Source organism: Anguilla rostrata, chromosome 14, assembly GCF_018555375.3.
Source record: "Anguilla rostrata isolate EN2019 chromosome 14, ASM1855537v3, whole genome shotgun sequence".
Lineage (NCBI taxonomy): Eukaryota > Metazoa > Chordata > Actinopteri > Anguilliformes > Anguillidae > Anguilla > Anguilla rostrata.
The window spans coordinates 30879215-30895056 of NC_057946.1; the positions used below are offsets into that span (position 1 = coordinate 30879215).

The 15842-nt window shown below is 52.8% G+C and overlaps 1 protein-coding gene across 1 annotated transcript in view; it reads left to right on the forward strand.

The window, feature by feature from the left end:
- The window catches only part of LOC135239706 (basic proline-rich protein), a 111019-nt gene that overhangs the window by 17194 nt on the left and 77983 nt on the right, over window positions 1-15842 (forward strand). The window contains exon 2 of the mRNA XM_064308578.1: window positions 2408-6200. Coding sequence (XP_064164648.1) covers window positions 3619-6200 — 2582 coding nt within the window. The 5' untranslated portion in view covers window positions 2408-3618. The remainder of the gene's footprint in view (window positions 1-2407; window positions 6201-15842) is intronic.

Consider the following 15842-nt stretch of genomic DNA (forward strand, 5'->3'; position numbering starts at 1 on the left):
TTTTAATTCATTTCAAAATTGATTGAAAATTCTCAGGGATCTGCATGATCGTTGTCAAAGTTGACCAACATGCAACACGTGAAGTGTTACGTACTGTATGCATGCATGTATGTATGCATGTACACATGTATGTATGTATGTATGTATTTATCTATGTATGTACTTCATGCATGTACTTGACCCAGGTCTGCGAGGGATCAAGGTGAATTAGCACAGATGCTAATAGGCGGGAGACCAGCAGGGAGGAAAGATCACTTACGTTAACGCCTCAGGGCCAAAAAGCCTCGGCAGGAAGTGAACATATCTACTCACCTTCCACGGCCGCCACCGCTGATTAACGCAGCGCTAGGCGGTCCGATAGGCCGTTACCGTTAGGAACGGGACCGGCGCGGCGTAGGGAGCCAGGCTGCTCTGATAGGCCGTTACCGTTAGGAACGGGACCCGCGCGGCGTAGGCCAGGCCGGGGGCAGGCGCGGCGTTTGTGGGAGAGCGTGAGAGGTAATCTGAGCCCGGCTGCTTAATTGCTGTAATGAGGACTCCCAGCAAGTGTCGAGTGGGATATTAGCATGCGTGTACGGTCAGCAGATAAGGTTGTTGGGTGGTGTCGTCATAAGTGTGGTGTGTGTGTGTGTGTGTGTCTCCAGAGTGTGTGTGTGTGTGTGCGTGTCCCAGGTGGGTTGTGTGGGGGGTGTAGAGTGTGTGTGGGGTGTGTGTGCTCAAGTGAGGTGTGTGTGTGTGTTCAGGTGTTGTGGTGTGTAGTGGGGGTGTGGGGGCTCACAGTGTGTGTGTGTGTGTGTGTGTGTGTGTGTGTGTGGTGTGTGTCTCACAGAGTGTGTGTGTGTGTGTGTGTGTGTGTGTGTGGTGCGTGTCTCACAGAGTGTGTGTGTGTGTGTGTGGTGCGTGTCTCACAGAGTGCGTGTGTGCGTGTGTGTGTGTGTGTGCGTGTGAGTGTGTGGATGATGGGGGGGTGGAGGACCCCCCCCCCCCAGTCGCGAGGAGGAGCGCGCCGGGGCTGCTGTGGCGGTGACAGCTCCATGGCGACGCTGCTTGGCGGGTGTGCTTAACGAGGGGCGGGTTAATTACATCTGTCAGCCGCGGTAACCTAGCCCCCCCGCGCCCTTCTGAAGCGCTCCCTCTTTAAGCGTTCGCACACGACCCCCGCCTCTCCCGAGTCTGACTCACCCCTCCCCCCCCCCCCCTCCCCCACCCCCCATCACTCTGGATCCTGGCTCTTTTCTTTACTTGAAAGAGTAAGAGGCGGATAATGGCTCGGATCTCCTTTGCAAATCCTGACTTAAAAGACCGCAGGAGTTTTCTTTTTTTCTTCCGCTCTGAAGGAAAGAACACAGAGAAGAAGAACACTAGATGCACGGTAGAGGAACGTCATGCCAAGTACACTCACTGCCTTTCTGGGTCAAATAATGGCTGATTTGCAGGTTCCTTCTGATGTCTGTCTAAAAGAGCAATGTCAGAAGACCTTACTGGATACATGCATATTCAGGTGGTAGATCGTGTGGTATGATTTCACCACAGATTCACAGTTTGGCTTTTAATGGACCAGGTCGTTCCTGAGACTGCCTAGTTACCTTCGCTCTGAATCATTAATTATGTGAAAGTTGCAAGATAATAGATACCGATAAGCCTAACTGAATCATGTTTGACAAAGTGACATGATCCCTTCCAGGGGTCAGAGGTCAGTCCAGGATGTGAGCTGAAATTCTGATACGAGAACTGAAAAACAGCCTTAACATTCTATCACCATTTTTCCATCAAGGAACTGAATTTTCATCCCTCTTCTGAGCTAACAGAAATCGAAATGGAACTGCCCCCAAGCCCTGACCCCCTGTACCAGGGAAGGAAGTTATGAGTCGGCCTGAAACTGTTCTGGGGAAGCCGTGGGTCCCAGATACGCCGTCTGTTTACTTTACTCCAGAGCTACACAGAGATTTAGGGTCAGGGATCCTTGGGAATTTGACCGCCAAACATCAGTCACCAAACCCGCCATCTCTGCCCCATTTCCTGCAGGTACTTGCTGTGGGGGGGGGGGGCAAACACGAGGTTGATCCACAGAACATACCCGGCATTAGAGAACATTCGACATACTGCGTTATTTCTTGCCACTCTAATTTGCAGGCAGTTGAGAAGCATTTGGACGTTTAGATCTGGAAGTACAATTGCGCTAATCTTTATTCATGAGGGCACTTTTTATGATAATCGTACGCTGCATCGTCATGACAATCAAATGCGTTATGTTGTGGGGCTGTCTCTGGCGTTAGAAAGTATTTACTGGTATGCGGGTGTGTGTGTGTGTGTGTGTTGGAGGGGGAGGGGCGGTTTGAGAAGAGTCACCTCAAAATGTCATGAAGAATCAGGACAGGGACTAACAGCAATCTCTCTGCACTTTCAGGCTCAGACCAGCGTTCCCAGAGATGAGACCCAGATGAACAACTGAGACCAACAGCGGAGGAGGGAAAACAGAGGAGACAAAAAATAAAGAGAGATTGAGAGAGTGTGTAAGAGAGACAGAGAGAGAGTGAGAGAGTGAGAGTGAGAGAGAGAGTGAGAAAGCGACAGTGAGAGAGACAGGCAGTGAGAGAGACAGTGTAAGAGAAAGGTGTGGAGTGAGAGAGACAGAGCGAGTGAGAGAGAGAGAAATGAGCTGTTTTGGTGAGCCCACCTGCGCTGCCACCCACCAGAGGGGGGCGCTGAGTTGAGGAACAAGAGGACGGCGGAGGGAGAGGTCGAGAAAAAAAGGGTGTGGTTACAGGAAGAAAGGGGAGAGGGAACTGTAGTTCACCCCTGGGGGGCCGGATTTAACAGTGACATGAAACCCTGGCCACCAGAAATCCACACACCTGCGACCTTTGACCCCTGTGCTCTCCCTCTCCCTCCATGTGACATCATCATTCGGTCTGGACCCGCAGCGTCAGCCCGGTCTCACCGCGTGATTGGTTAGATCCCAGGGGGCGGAGCTTCCTCGCGAGGTTCTCTCCCGAGGTGGATTCTGGAAGACGTATGGGGCGGTGGCTCAGGACTCTGCGGAAGGAAGCATGCCCCACGTCTTCCCCCGCCTCCGCCCCTCTCAGCTCCATCTCCCACCGCACCCCCCCGCCTTGACGGGACCCCGCGGACTCACGGACGCTCGGACGGACGGACGCGCGCACACGCGGGGCAGCCATGTGACCTAAGGGCTCGGATCCTCTGCAGGACCTTTTTTACTCACAGGGCTGTTCCGGGACAGGTCTGAGCAGTCTCCGTCTCAAGAACTGTTCACTGTGTACCGCCCACTTTGTCATCACTGACCAATCGCCACCATCTTCATAACCCTGGCAGACAGGATGCTGGAACCTGGCTGCGTCCCAAATCTACATACAAATGGAAGTAGTGGAATTAGGTTTTTATGAATATATTTTATAACCTTCTCTTTTTTTGCCAATCACAAGCCAAACAAGCAAAAACAAGTGAAAAAACGCAAAAGGCGTTTCAATTCGTAAAGATAGCGACCGGAACTTTCCGTTGCTAGCACTGGGAGTACAAAGCGGATTCGGCACCACGGACAGAGTGCCCAGATCCAGGCAAGACCGCGCGTCGCTAGGGGCGGGCAGAGAGCCTGGCGACATGGTCAGCAAAGAGCCCAACCATCTCCCGAGCGCCAACGGCGCCAACGGCAACGCGGACCGGGCGGTGACCGTGCGGTCGGTGCTGCTGAACCGCGACTCCCCGGACATCGAGACCCGCCTGAAGCGCCGGCGCAACCGCACCCAGCAGGTGCGCTTCAAGGACCTGGAGGACGGGGGCGGGCCCGGGGGCGGGGCGGACGGCGGGCGCCGGTGGTCGGGGGCGGAGCAAGGCAGCCCCCACCCCAACCGAAAGAGCTCCGGGGGCGGGGGTCCGAGGGAGGCGGCCAAGGAGGCGACGGCCAACGGCGGGTCGGTGGTGGGCGCCGTCCGGGGAGACATGGAGGGGACGATCGGCGCCGTGGCGGCCATCTTGGCGAGGACACCCCCTCACCCGCTCACCCCGGCCCCTATGAGGCGGAGCTGGGCCCCGATCCGGCCCTGCTCCCTCACCCTGCCCAACCCCCGCCGGCACTGCATGAGCACCGCCATCCAGACCTCCCCCAGCCTGCAGAAGCCCCCCCCACTCTGCGCTTCTCAGGCCCGCAGCCGAAGCCTTGAGGGTGGGGGAGGGGCTCCGAGCCAGGACGACGGGGACCGGGGGGGAACTCAGGACGGGGTCTGCCACCAGAACCACACACCACCCCCCACCGGTACTCAGGACTGCCCCTTCCCTTGCGGCTGCCAGCCCCATCTCTCTCCACAGCGCCCCCTTCTGGACGGGCATCAGTGCCTCAAGCCAAGGACTGCTGTCGCTGTGTCTCCCCTGCCGGGTGCGCATTCAAGGCCCGGGGCTCCCGCCTCCCACCCTAACCACCGCCCTTCCTGCCCCCCCACCTCCCCTGTGATCGGCTCCAACGGGCCCTCCTGCCCCACCTCTCCCCACGGCAGGAAGAAGCGCCTGGGCCGGACCGTGAGCGACCCGGGTAAAACTGTGCCCCCCTGCACCTTACCCCCCAAATCTGAGCCAGCCCTACCCTCCGCTTCACCTCCTAAATCTGCTGCAATCTCAGTGACACCCCCTAAAACGCCTTCATCTGGCACACGTTCTCAAACAATGCCAATCCGCACCTCACCCCCTAAAACTGCGCCATCTCCCGTCCTGCCCCGTCAAACTCCGTCACCCCCTCGAGCTTCACCCCCTCAGACTGCTCCACACTGTGTCTCATCTCCCCAAACTCCGTCACCCCCTCGAGCTCCACCCCCTCAAACTGCTCCACACTGTGTCTCATCCCCCCCTCAAACTGGTCCAAACTGTGTCTCGTCCCCTCAAATTCTACCACCATCTGCTTCCACCACTCAGAGTCTCCCAGCACCTAAAATGGTGCCCAAGCCCGTGTCAGCAACAAATATCCCACACAGTAGCTTGCCTCCCCAAACTGTGCTACCCTGTGCTTCACAAGCCCAAACTATCCCACACGGTACCTTGTCAACCCAAACTGTGCTACCCTGTGCTTCTCACCCTCAAATCGTCCAGCAGGTTACCTCACCTCCGCAAACTGTGCTACCCTGTGTTTCGCACCCCCAAACCATCCCACAAGGCACCTCGCCTCCCCAAACTGTGCTACCCTGTGCTACTCACCCTCAAACTGTCCCACACGGTACCTCGCCTGCCCAAACTTGCATCCCCCCTCCTCAGGCCCCCAACACCACTCAGGACTCTTGGAGAGGGGGAGAAAGGGAGATGGGCAATAGACGAGCCTCCCCACTCCCACCGCCGCCCCCACCTCCGCCCCCGTACACCCCCCGTAGAGAGGGCTGCTGCGGCTCTGGACCCACTCTGCAGTCTGAGCCCCCAAAGAGGGGGTCAGTGCCTCCCGCCTACCCCCGTAGGCCCGGGACCCCCGCCGTACCCCGGAGACAGGACCCTGCTCCCGCCCAGACCCCAGCCCCGGCCCCTTCTGCGACCCAGCACGCCATCTTCTGCACTGAGCCACAAGCCAACACCCACAACACACCCGCCAACACCCACAACACGCCCGGCAACACACACAACCCTCCAGGCAACACCCACAACACACCCGGCAACACGCCCGGCAACACACACAACCCTCCAGGCAACACCCACAACACACCCGGCAACACGCCCGGCAACACACACAACCCTCCAGGCAACACACACAACCCACCAGGCAACACACACAACCCACCAGGCAACACGCCCGGCAACACACAGAACACTCCAGGCAACACACACAACCCACCAGGCAACACGCCCGGCAACACACCAGGAAACGCACCCTGGAATGAACCGGACAAGATGCCCGGTGATGCACCAGGCAACCCCCACACCCCAGCTCCCCCGAGCAGGACTACAGACCCCGCCCTCACCCCAGGACAGGCCGAAACGCTCAAGCACGTGCAGGAGCTGCTGGGGGGGCTGGTGTCGGGGGCCCGGGGCAAGCTGGAGCTGGCCAAGGCCAGGGAGAAGCTGCTGGGCCCGCGGGGGCCCCTGCACGACATCGGCACCCTGCAGTCCCAGCTGCACAGCCTGGAGGGGGTGCTGGAGACCAGCCAGAACACCATCAAGGTCCTGCTGGACGTCATCCAGGACCTGGAGAAGAAGGAGGCGGAGAGAGACGGGTGAGTCTGGGCTGCTGCCCCCCCCCCTCCCCCCCCCACCACTGCTGTGTCACTGCGTACTCATGTGTCTGGTAATGGCAGTACTGGGTTTTGTCCTGCGAAATGTATGAACTGTGAATGTGAAATGCGAGATGTCTTGTAGGATCTCTTTGATCCAAGACAATTTTTTTCCTTTGGGAGACAATGAAGTAAACCTTAACCTTAAAATGCAGGACAGCGGGAAACGCTTTGATTCGAGATGCCAAAAGGTCCGAAAATGTCTAAGAATGCCCTTTGGCTTTGCCGGTGCTCTGTCAATCCAAATGAACTCTAACAACTGCCGCTCACTGTCAAAAACTGATCGACTCTGACTTTAAAATCAAAATGTATTTCTAGCCTCTGCTATGGAAGCCCAAGTGGAGATGAATATGTGGCAAACTATTGTGTTCTTCCAAGCCTTCACTGCTCTTTAAACAAATAACTTTCTTAGCCCCGGGGCCCAGCGATGAGTGCATTAGCACGTTAGCACGAGAAACGACCGTCAAGGCCAAAAGCGTGTTTGCAAGATAAAAGGTTTTATGCGCTAAATTCTGGAGCTATTGTCACACGGCGTGGAGGCCTGTCATCCGCGGAACAGTTTAGTCTTTATTTCTATTTGTTTTATTGTCCGATTGCTGGTGAGAGTGCGCTCGGAATGCTTCCTGAGAGCATGTTTCTGCCGCAAATTACAAATCCGCTGAGCGGTTTTTAAGCTCTGCCGCGACTGAGGTGGGGGGTAAGTGCGTACGCAATCTATCCACTGCGGCCTTAATGGGCAAATTGCATACGCTCGGCTGAACCCCCGACGTGGGGACAGAGTGAAAAATGCAACGGCCTGTTCGTGGGGGGAGAAGACAAAGCTGGAGGTGGAGAGGCCCGGCCCATTAAAGTTGACAATCAAAGCGAAGCGATGGATCGTGTTAGACCACGACAGCCCGGAAGGGTATCAATTTTGACTTACAGAACCTGAACCAAACAGACAAATGTAGTCACTCAAGCAAACTACTGCTTTTTTTCTCTTTTGTACGCGAGCGAGAGATAATAGGAATAGTCTTAGTCGCATTTGCATTTGACTAGACTACCATCGTCCACCACCACAAAACGCCAACAAACAAAAAAAGTGTTAAAAATCAAAGGCCTTTCCCCCAAACAACTGTTTGTGGACTTTTGTGAGCTGACGAGAGCAACATTACAGAGGGTTATAAACTCAGATGGAAAACAGGCTTCTGTTGCGTTTGCACACCGTTCTGACAGAGCTGTAATCTTGCTGGGGGGGCTTGGGAATTTCGGGGGGGGGAGAACCCTGGAGTTGGTTTTTTTCTGCTCATTTCGCCTGCTGCATTATGTTCCGGCTCTTCTCATTGTGTGTCCCCATCCTGGCGTCGTGATGTTTAAAATACTCCAAGGAACGCTATTGTGCTGACATAAGAATGGGAGCGAGGGACGGAGAGAGGGAGAGAGGGAGAGGGAAGTGAATAACAGGGAAAAGCCCTCATTAGATCTATCCATCTCAGCGCTGAGATGTTCAAAACGGCCTAAGAACTCTATTGTGCTGGTTTTACAGAGGGAGAGGGAGGGAGAGGCCGTAAAAGGGAGGTAGGAGAGAATGAGAAACTGAAAGATAGAGAGAGAGAGAGAGAGCAAATGGGGTGAAAGGTCATTAGGTCTATTGAGCATGCTAGTTCTCTGTGGTTAGACACAGACACTGTGGCTGAATCACACAGTGCATGTCTGTGGACCCTCAAAAGCACCTGAAACTGAAGGTGTGAACACTCGCTCACAGCTCACAGCACACCTGTGAAGATTAAACGCACACCCCCAACAGGCCATTCTACACCTGGTACAGACACCTGGTACACATGCTCACACACACACACACATCGCAACGCTCCACCTGTAAGGTCGCAGCTTATATCCAACCACACACCTGGATGTTAAACCCGCAGAGCCAAGCAAGCAGCTTTCGCACCAGAACGAAATGCAAACCTGATCACACACCTGAACGCACATCCGAACGCTGTGTCACAGCTAAATCTGAAAGAAGGGACAGTGCTGCGTTTATTTATTTATTTTTCTTTTTTTTTTAACCAGGTAGGGCATCTGAGACTTTGGTTCTCTTTAGGACAGCAAATGCATGAAACTCTGCAGCCAATCAGAGAGCCGAAACCGTGACGCATTATCAGACTGTGCAGCCAATCAGAAAGCTGAAACTGTGATGTATCATCAGAATGTGCAGCCAATCAGAGAGCTGAAACCATGATGTATCATCAGACTGTGTAGCCAATCAGAGAGCTGAAACTGTGACATATCACCAGACTGTGCAGCCAATCAGAGAGCCGAAATCGTGACACATTATCAGACTGCGCAGCCAATCAGAAAGCTGAAACTGTGATGTATCATCAGAATGTGCAGCCAATCAGAGAGCTGAAACCATGATGTATCATCAGAATGTGCAGCCAATCAGAGAGCTGAAACCATGATGTATCATCAGAATGTGCAGCCAATCAGAGAGCTGAAACCATGATGTATCATCAGATTGTGTAGCCAATCAGAGAGTTGAAACTGTGACATATCACCAGACTGTGCAGCCAATCAGAGAGCTGAAACCGTAAAGTATCAGAAGATTGCAGCCAATCAGAGAGCCCAAAAGTTACGTAGCTTTGGACAGCTCACCAGGGAAGGTCCTTTTGTACCTTCTCCTCAGAGCGCTCCCCGTGAGGAGGGTGTCAGAGAGGAAGACCTATTTTACAGCTTCATTTATTTTCTGGGGTATTTACAGAACCAATAAGTGGGACACAGCTCAGGAGATCATCACATCCATCTATACACACACACACACTCATACACACATCCACACACACACACACACACACACCAACACACCACACACACACCATCACACATCCACACCACACACACACCCCACACTCACACCTCATACACTCCCACACACACACACACACACACACATCCACACCAACACTCACCACACACACACACACACCACACACACACCCTCATCCCCCCCCACACACACACACACACACACACACACCCTTATACACCCCCCCCCCCACACACACACACACACACACACACACACACAACACACACACACCACCACACACACACACACACACACACACACACACACACACACTGGCTCAGAGCCCAGCGCGCTGTCCAGCGCAGTCCCCACAGCCTCCCCGGCTGTAGTAGGGAAGTGTGAATCAGAGCTGGCCTATAAAAGTTTAATCAGCCCCGCTAACCTGCTTTATAAATGAATTCCAGTATATTTTCCTGTGAATCAGTGCAGTTTACGGTGCACAGCACCCCTGAGCCTGCTCAACCCTGCTGCTGCAGCAATCCGCTCTGAGCTCACACACTCACACTACACCCATAAAGCACACACGTCTCTGAGCAGCCTCTCACACACGCGTACACACACACTCACACACACACACTCACACTACACCCATAAAGCACACACCCCTGAGCACCCACACACACTACACATACACACACACCACACACCACACCACACACTCACACACACACTCACACTACACCCATAAAGCACACACGTCTCTGAGCAGCCAGGCACCAGGGAGGGGCAGGCCTCTCACACACGCACGCACACACACACACCCACACACACACTCACCCACACACACACACCCACACTCACACACACACACGCGCACACACACACACACACACACACGCACACACACACACACCACACACACACACACCACACCACCCACACACACCACACACCACACCACACACACCACACACACACACACACGCACACACACACACACGCACTCATACTACACACATAAATCACACACACGCATAAACATGCACATGCATAAGAGTCATATTGCCTATAGACACATGGGACCAACATGCATAGTTCTCTTGGCTCTGAGAGACAAACGTGAGCCTGAATATTTAATCAAAGGTGATTTTATTTGCAATTTTCTCGCATAAAATCCATTCAAACCCCTGCCCTTTGACCCAAGTTGAATCAGACTGAATTGTGGGATTGTTGGCACAAAGTGCCTCCATCAGTTTTTGTGAGATGTTTCATGTGAAGAACAAAAACAACAGAATTTCAGACAGCACTGAATTGAAAAAAAAAGAAATTTAACATGAATAATTAAGGGGAAATATGTAAATCATTTTCATGTAGAGCAGCAACAAGAAAGAAGTACTTATGGTGAGGAGTGTAATTACATCGGCTTTTTGTCACAGTTTGAAAAAGCAGCACTCAGTGGGTCGAAAGGAAAGGCAAAATGGAAACTTTAAAAAGAACGAAAGAAGACTTGATAAAAGACAAACTGCAAATGAGACGGGGGTGGATGGGGAGGGGGGGGGGGCAGGGGTTTCTCTTAACGGGGCGAACGAGTGTGAACGCTTCCACAGATGACACAAACGAAACTCCATCCAGCTCGTTTTTTTTTTTTTTTTGGTTTAAAAAAAACAAAAAAACAAAACAAAACAAAAAAAGCGGAAAGGCGTTGGAAGCCGAGCGGGGGCTGAGTCAGCGCTGAACGCCACAGGAAACCGATGCCCTGCTTTCCGCCGCTCCGCCAAGGCGAATTAACTCCCGCCGTCGCCATGGAGACCGGGCATCCTGCTGACTACAGGGGAAGTCCCAAATCGCCGTGCAGGTGCACCCCACCACCCCCCCCTCCCCCCCCCCCCAACCCTCCAAACCCCCAAATTCTCCCATAATCCCACTGGCGAACACTTCCAAACGGCTCGCTGGACAGCAGTTATAGAATATTTGTCTGCCGGCCTCCCAAAATTAATTTAGAAGCGTGTTAAAATACTGCGTGAGTGGGAGGGAAACATTGGCAACACGTCAGAATGCTATAACACCTTAATAAAGTGCCAAAAGCAGCCCTGTGCTTAATTAGAAAATTACTTTTTTTATTTATTTATTTATGTTTTTTGTTTAGTCCAGCATTAATGAATGTTCATAAATATGTTTGCAAAGGAGACCAGAGAATTACCGCACAGCACTACAATACGTCTCTCTGTCGTTACAAGCAATACATTATCCCCGCAGGGGGATATTTCTTGATTTGTGCAAGTGCAGGCCCCCGTCTTAATAACACAATTTATTAAACGAGCCATCGATTCTAATTACGTTTAATGCAAATTATGATGAATTAATGACTGCGGCAATCCAAAATGTTGCAGAGAGATTAGCTAGTGGTACATAAGCACATAAGCACAATGTTTTTTCTTGCACACGGCATCTGCCACTCATCTAGAAGTCCCTATTACATTCCATTACAGGCTCTTACACACCCTGACATTACACGGCTCTTGCACTGTTAATGTAGTATCTGTTTACACAGCTTGATATGTACTGAAGCAATTCAGGGTTAAGTACCTTGCTCAGGGGTACAACAGCAGTGTCCTACCTAGGGATGGGACCTGGAAGCTTTGGGTTACGAGCCCAGTTCTGTGACCGTTACACTGCACTGCCACCCACACCCACAGACTCTGGTCTCATTGGATCGCTGTGTGTTAGTAAAGCAGCACCCATCTGAGCTTGTGAACCCGAGTCATTATTGTCTCTCCTCAGTCAAACATGCTCTCTGACTCAACGCATCCCAAACCGCAGCATCCCATTTAAAGCGTGGCCCAATGTGCGAGACGAGGCAGGAGGGCACAAAATGGCTGCCCAGCGCAGCGGGTGAGGGGGAATAGGGAGGAAGACGGATTGGTTTAGTGGCAAAAGGAGAGCTGCTGCCTACCACGGGTGTGCGAATGCGACCTCCATTTTGTAAATAAACGACACCAACCTGCCCCAGGACTACATTTGCAACCGGCCTAATGGCTAGGGAACAGTTTAGCATGCAGCAGGGATGCCCATACCGAGGCCAGCAGTACTGCTGGTTTTCTCTGCTCATTGTTCATTGAACGCCACTGATTAGCCACACATTTGAGGCACCTGGAGTTCCAGGAGTCTCTGATTAGAAGAGAAGAATGAAAACCAGCAGTACTACTCCCTTCAACGGCCAAATTTGAGGCCTGGTCCAATCAGGGAGCAGGGAGACCCAGTGTCATCAGGGAGCATAGAGTCTTGGTCCAATCAGGGAGCAGAGAGGCCCAGTCTAATCAGGAAGCAGATTGGCTGGTCCAATCAGAGAGCAGAAAAACCTGGTCCAATCAGGGAGCAGAGAGGCCTGGTCCAATCAGTGAGAAGAGAGGCCCGGTCCAATCAGCCAGACAGCCAGTCACCAAACTGTGCCTTTCAGTTTGGCTGCTGTGCGTGGCCCCACCCCCCTGTCCTGCTGGTCCGGTCCGTTTCAGCCAATGAGCATGACATAACAACATAACGTAAGACGAGAACAGGCCATTCAGCCCAACACTGCTCGTCTATTCCTACCACTAAACTGCACTTAATGCTTAGTTCACCTAAAAGCCAGATAGTATCTAACACTGTATCAAGCTGAGCCTTGAACACCCCCAGTGTCTCTGCCTCCACCACATGTCCAGGCAAGCTATTCCACACACTGACCACTCTCTGTGTGAAAACATATTTCCTAATGTCTGTGTGAAATTTACCCTTTGCCAGTTTCCACGAGACGTTGTGTCTAATGATGCTGGGACAGCCACGCTCTGCATTGGTCTTTAGCCATTCAGCGCACACTCTCATGCAGAGCCACTCACAGGAAGTGTGTGGATTCAGCGGCAGGGAAAGATATTAAATAATGGCCTGTTCTGTTTGGACAGCGATGATTATTTGAATTTCAATTCATTTCCCGAGTCGGCTGAATTAAAATGAAATTAACTTCGACTCAATTAGTAAGTAAGTATTTATTCGGGCACTCTTAAATATTAAACTTTATAAAAGAGACCGCCAAGCCGCTCTTCAGATTATTCTATGACAGACAGCACAGCTACTCAGCAGATCATATTGTGAAAGAAGGACCCAACCACTGTTCAGATTATACTGTAAAAGAAACAACCAGCTACTCTGCAGATTATACTGTGAAAGAAACAGCCACTCTTCAGATTATACAGTGAAAGACACAGCCACTCTTCAGATTATACTGTGAAAGACACAGCCAGCCACTCTTCAGATTATACAGTGAAAGAAACAGCCAGATACTCTGCAGATTATACTGTGAAAGAAACAGCCACTCTTCAGATTATACTGTGAAAGACACAGCCAGCCACTCTTCAGATTATACAGTGAAAGAAACAGCCAGATATTCTGCAGATTATACTGTGAAAGATACAGCCAGCCACTCTTCAGATTATACTGTGAAAGAGAGCGCTGGCCACTTCAGATTATACTGTGAAAGATCAGCCATTGAGCTGTAGATGTGGCTCAGTGTGAGGGAAGGGCACAGAAAGCACTCTAAGTCTTTCTAACGGACAGCAGTAACAGACCCGTGATGTGGCGGTGCTGCAGTCCTGCGGGTTTGAGTACTATCGGGGCACAGCGTGCAGACGTGGCGGTATCGGTGGCAATGCCAAGGTAATGATGTTGTTCTTTAGACGAGAGAAGGCGGTTTGACCAGACTGGGCTCTGTGCGACAGAAGGGTAGGAGGCTGCAATCACTCTGTGTGGGGTGAGTGTGTGTGCGTGTGTGTTTGTGTCTCTGTGTGTGTGTGTGTGTGTGTGTGTCTGGGTATCTGGGATGTGTGTGTGTATCTGGGATGTGTGTTTGTGTGTGTGTGGGTGTGTGTGTGTGTGTGTGCGCATGTGGGGTGTGTGTGCACGTGTGGGTGTGTGTGTGTTTGTGTATCTGGGGTGTGTATCTTTGTGTATCTTTGTGTGTGTGGGGGGACATGAGCGAGAGAGCAGGTTTTGGAGTGGGAGAGAGAGGCGGAGAGGGAGAGGAAGACAGGGAGAGAGAGCGAGAGGTTTGGGAGTGGGAGAGAGAGAGGGAGACAGACAGAGAGCAAGGTTTGGGAGTGGGAGAGTGAGAGGGGGAGACAGACAGAGAGAGAGAGCAAGGTTTGGGAGTGGGAGAGAGAGAGAGAGGGAGAGAGGGAGACAGGTTTGGGAGTGGAAGAGAGAGAGAGGGAGACAGACAGAGAGAGAGAGAGGGAAGGAGACAGAAAGTGAGTGAGAGAAAGAGAGCAGGTTTGGGAGTGGGAGAGAGAGGGAGAGGAGAGAGGAGGACAGAGTAAGTGAGAAAGAGAGCAGGTTTGGGAGTGGGAGAGAGAGGGGGAGAGGGAGAGAGGGAGGGAGACAGAGAGTAAGTGAGAGAAAGAGAGCAGGTTTGGGAGTGGGAGAGAGAGGGGGAGAGGGAGACACGTTTGCTCACTAAGCCTTCTCTCTCCTGTCACCGTCCTTGGCAAAGGCGAGCACACAGATCAGCTGACGGCTGCTCTCTGTGTCACACCAGCCTGACTGTGCCTTCACCTTCACCCCCCCCCCCCGCCTGTGCCCCCCCCGCCTGTTTGTCTGTTTACTCATACGGGATGGCAGTGCTGTAGGTTAGACACACAGCGCTTCAGGCTTCAGATTAGATACAACTGTGTGTGTGTGTGTGCGTGTGTGTGTGTGAGTCTGTCTGTCTGTCTGTGTAAACGTGTGAGTATCTGTGTGCGTGCGTGTGTACGTGTACATGTGTGAGCGTATACATGAGTGTGTGTGTGTGCATGTCTATGAGTGTGTCAGTGTCAGTGTGTGTGTGTGTGTGTTTTAATATTTCCTATCACTTTGCCAGATTCAGGGCACAGGTGTGATCCATTAAGACGGAGCCTTAAGTGTAAACAGCGCGCAGATATAAAAACAGCAACACAGACAGAAAGCCAAGAGCAGTTTGCGGAGATCGGTCTGCCCGCCCACCGCACCGCGGGGACGTCACGGCGGGAAAGAGCGCCGTGGAAACGGACAGCTGGGCGGAGGAGCTGATCTCACGCCCGGTCGCCAAGGCGACGCGTCGCGTGTCCCGCCACACATGTCAGCCGTCCGGCCGACGCGAAAACGTTCCGAGGACACCGGGGGAGCGCTCTGGTGAGATCACCGCTCGCCAGAGATAACGTTAGCGGGCGAGCGTTCCCCCAAACCGTCTCAGACCGTGATCACGGTTCAGAACGAGGACCGTCAAAAAGCCGCAGAAGAGCGCTCCAGTCGTGCTGTCGGCAGTTTACGACCTCCTGGCGGTTAATCGTTCGGTCGGTTAGATACGAGCATGGCGGTGGACGTGTGTCAGTTAATCGGTCGGTGGTTTAGATACAAGCATGGCGGTGGACACGTGTCAGTTTACCGGTCGGTTAATCAGTCGGTGGGTTAGATGCGAGAATGGCGGTGGACACGTGTCGGTGACATTCTGAGAACGTTCCGGATACGGTCTCTGAAACGGCAGAACATTCACCGAGCTCCCGCCCACGCTCGGGCCCCCAGGAACCAAAAACCCAGAGGCGGATTCGGGTTCCAGGAGTTCCGGATTCTTGCCACGGTGTTTGTGGCGATTCGTTGACGCACCACGCATTTCCTCTCACGTCACCACAGAGGACCCTTGCCCGTCCACCCCCCCCCCCCCCCCACACCCCCATCCACCCGTGTCTAACAACCATTCATTTCTTTTTTCTCCTTGGTGTGTGACTCACCTGTCTGTTTGTGTGCAGACTGTC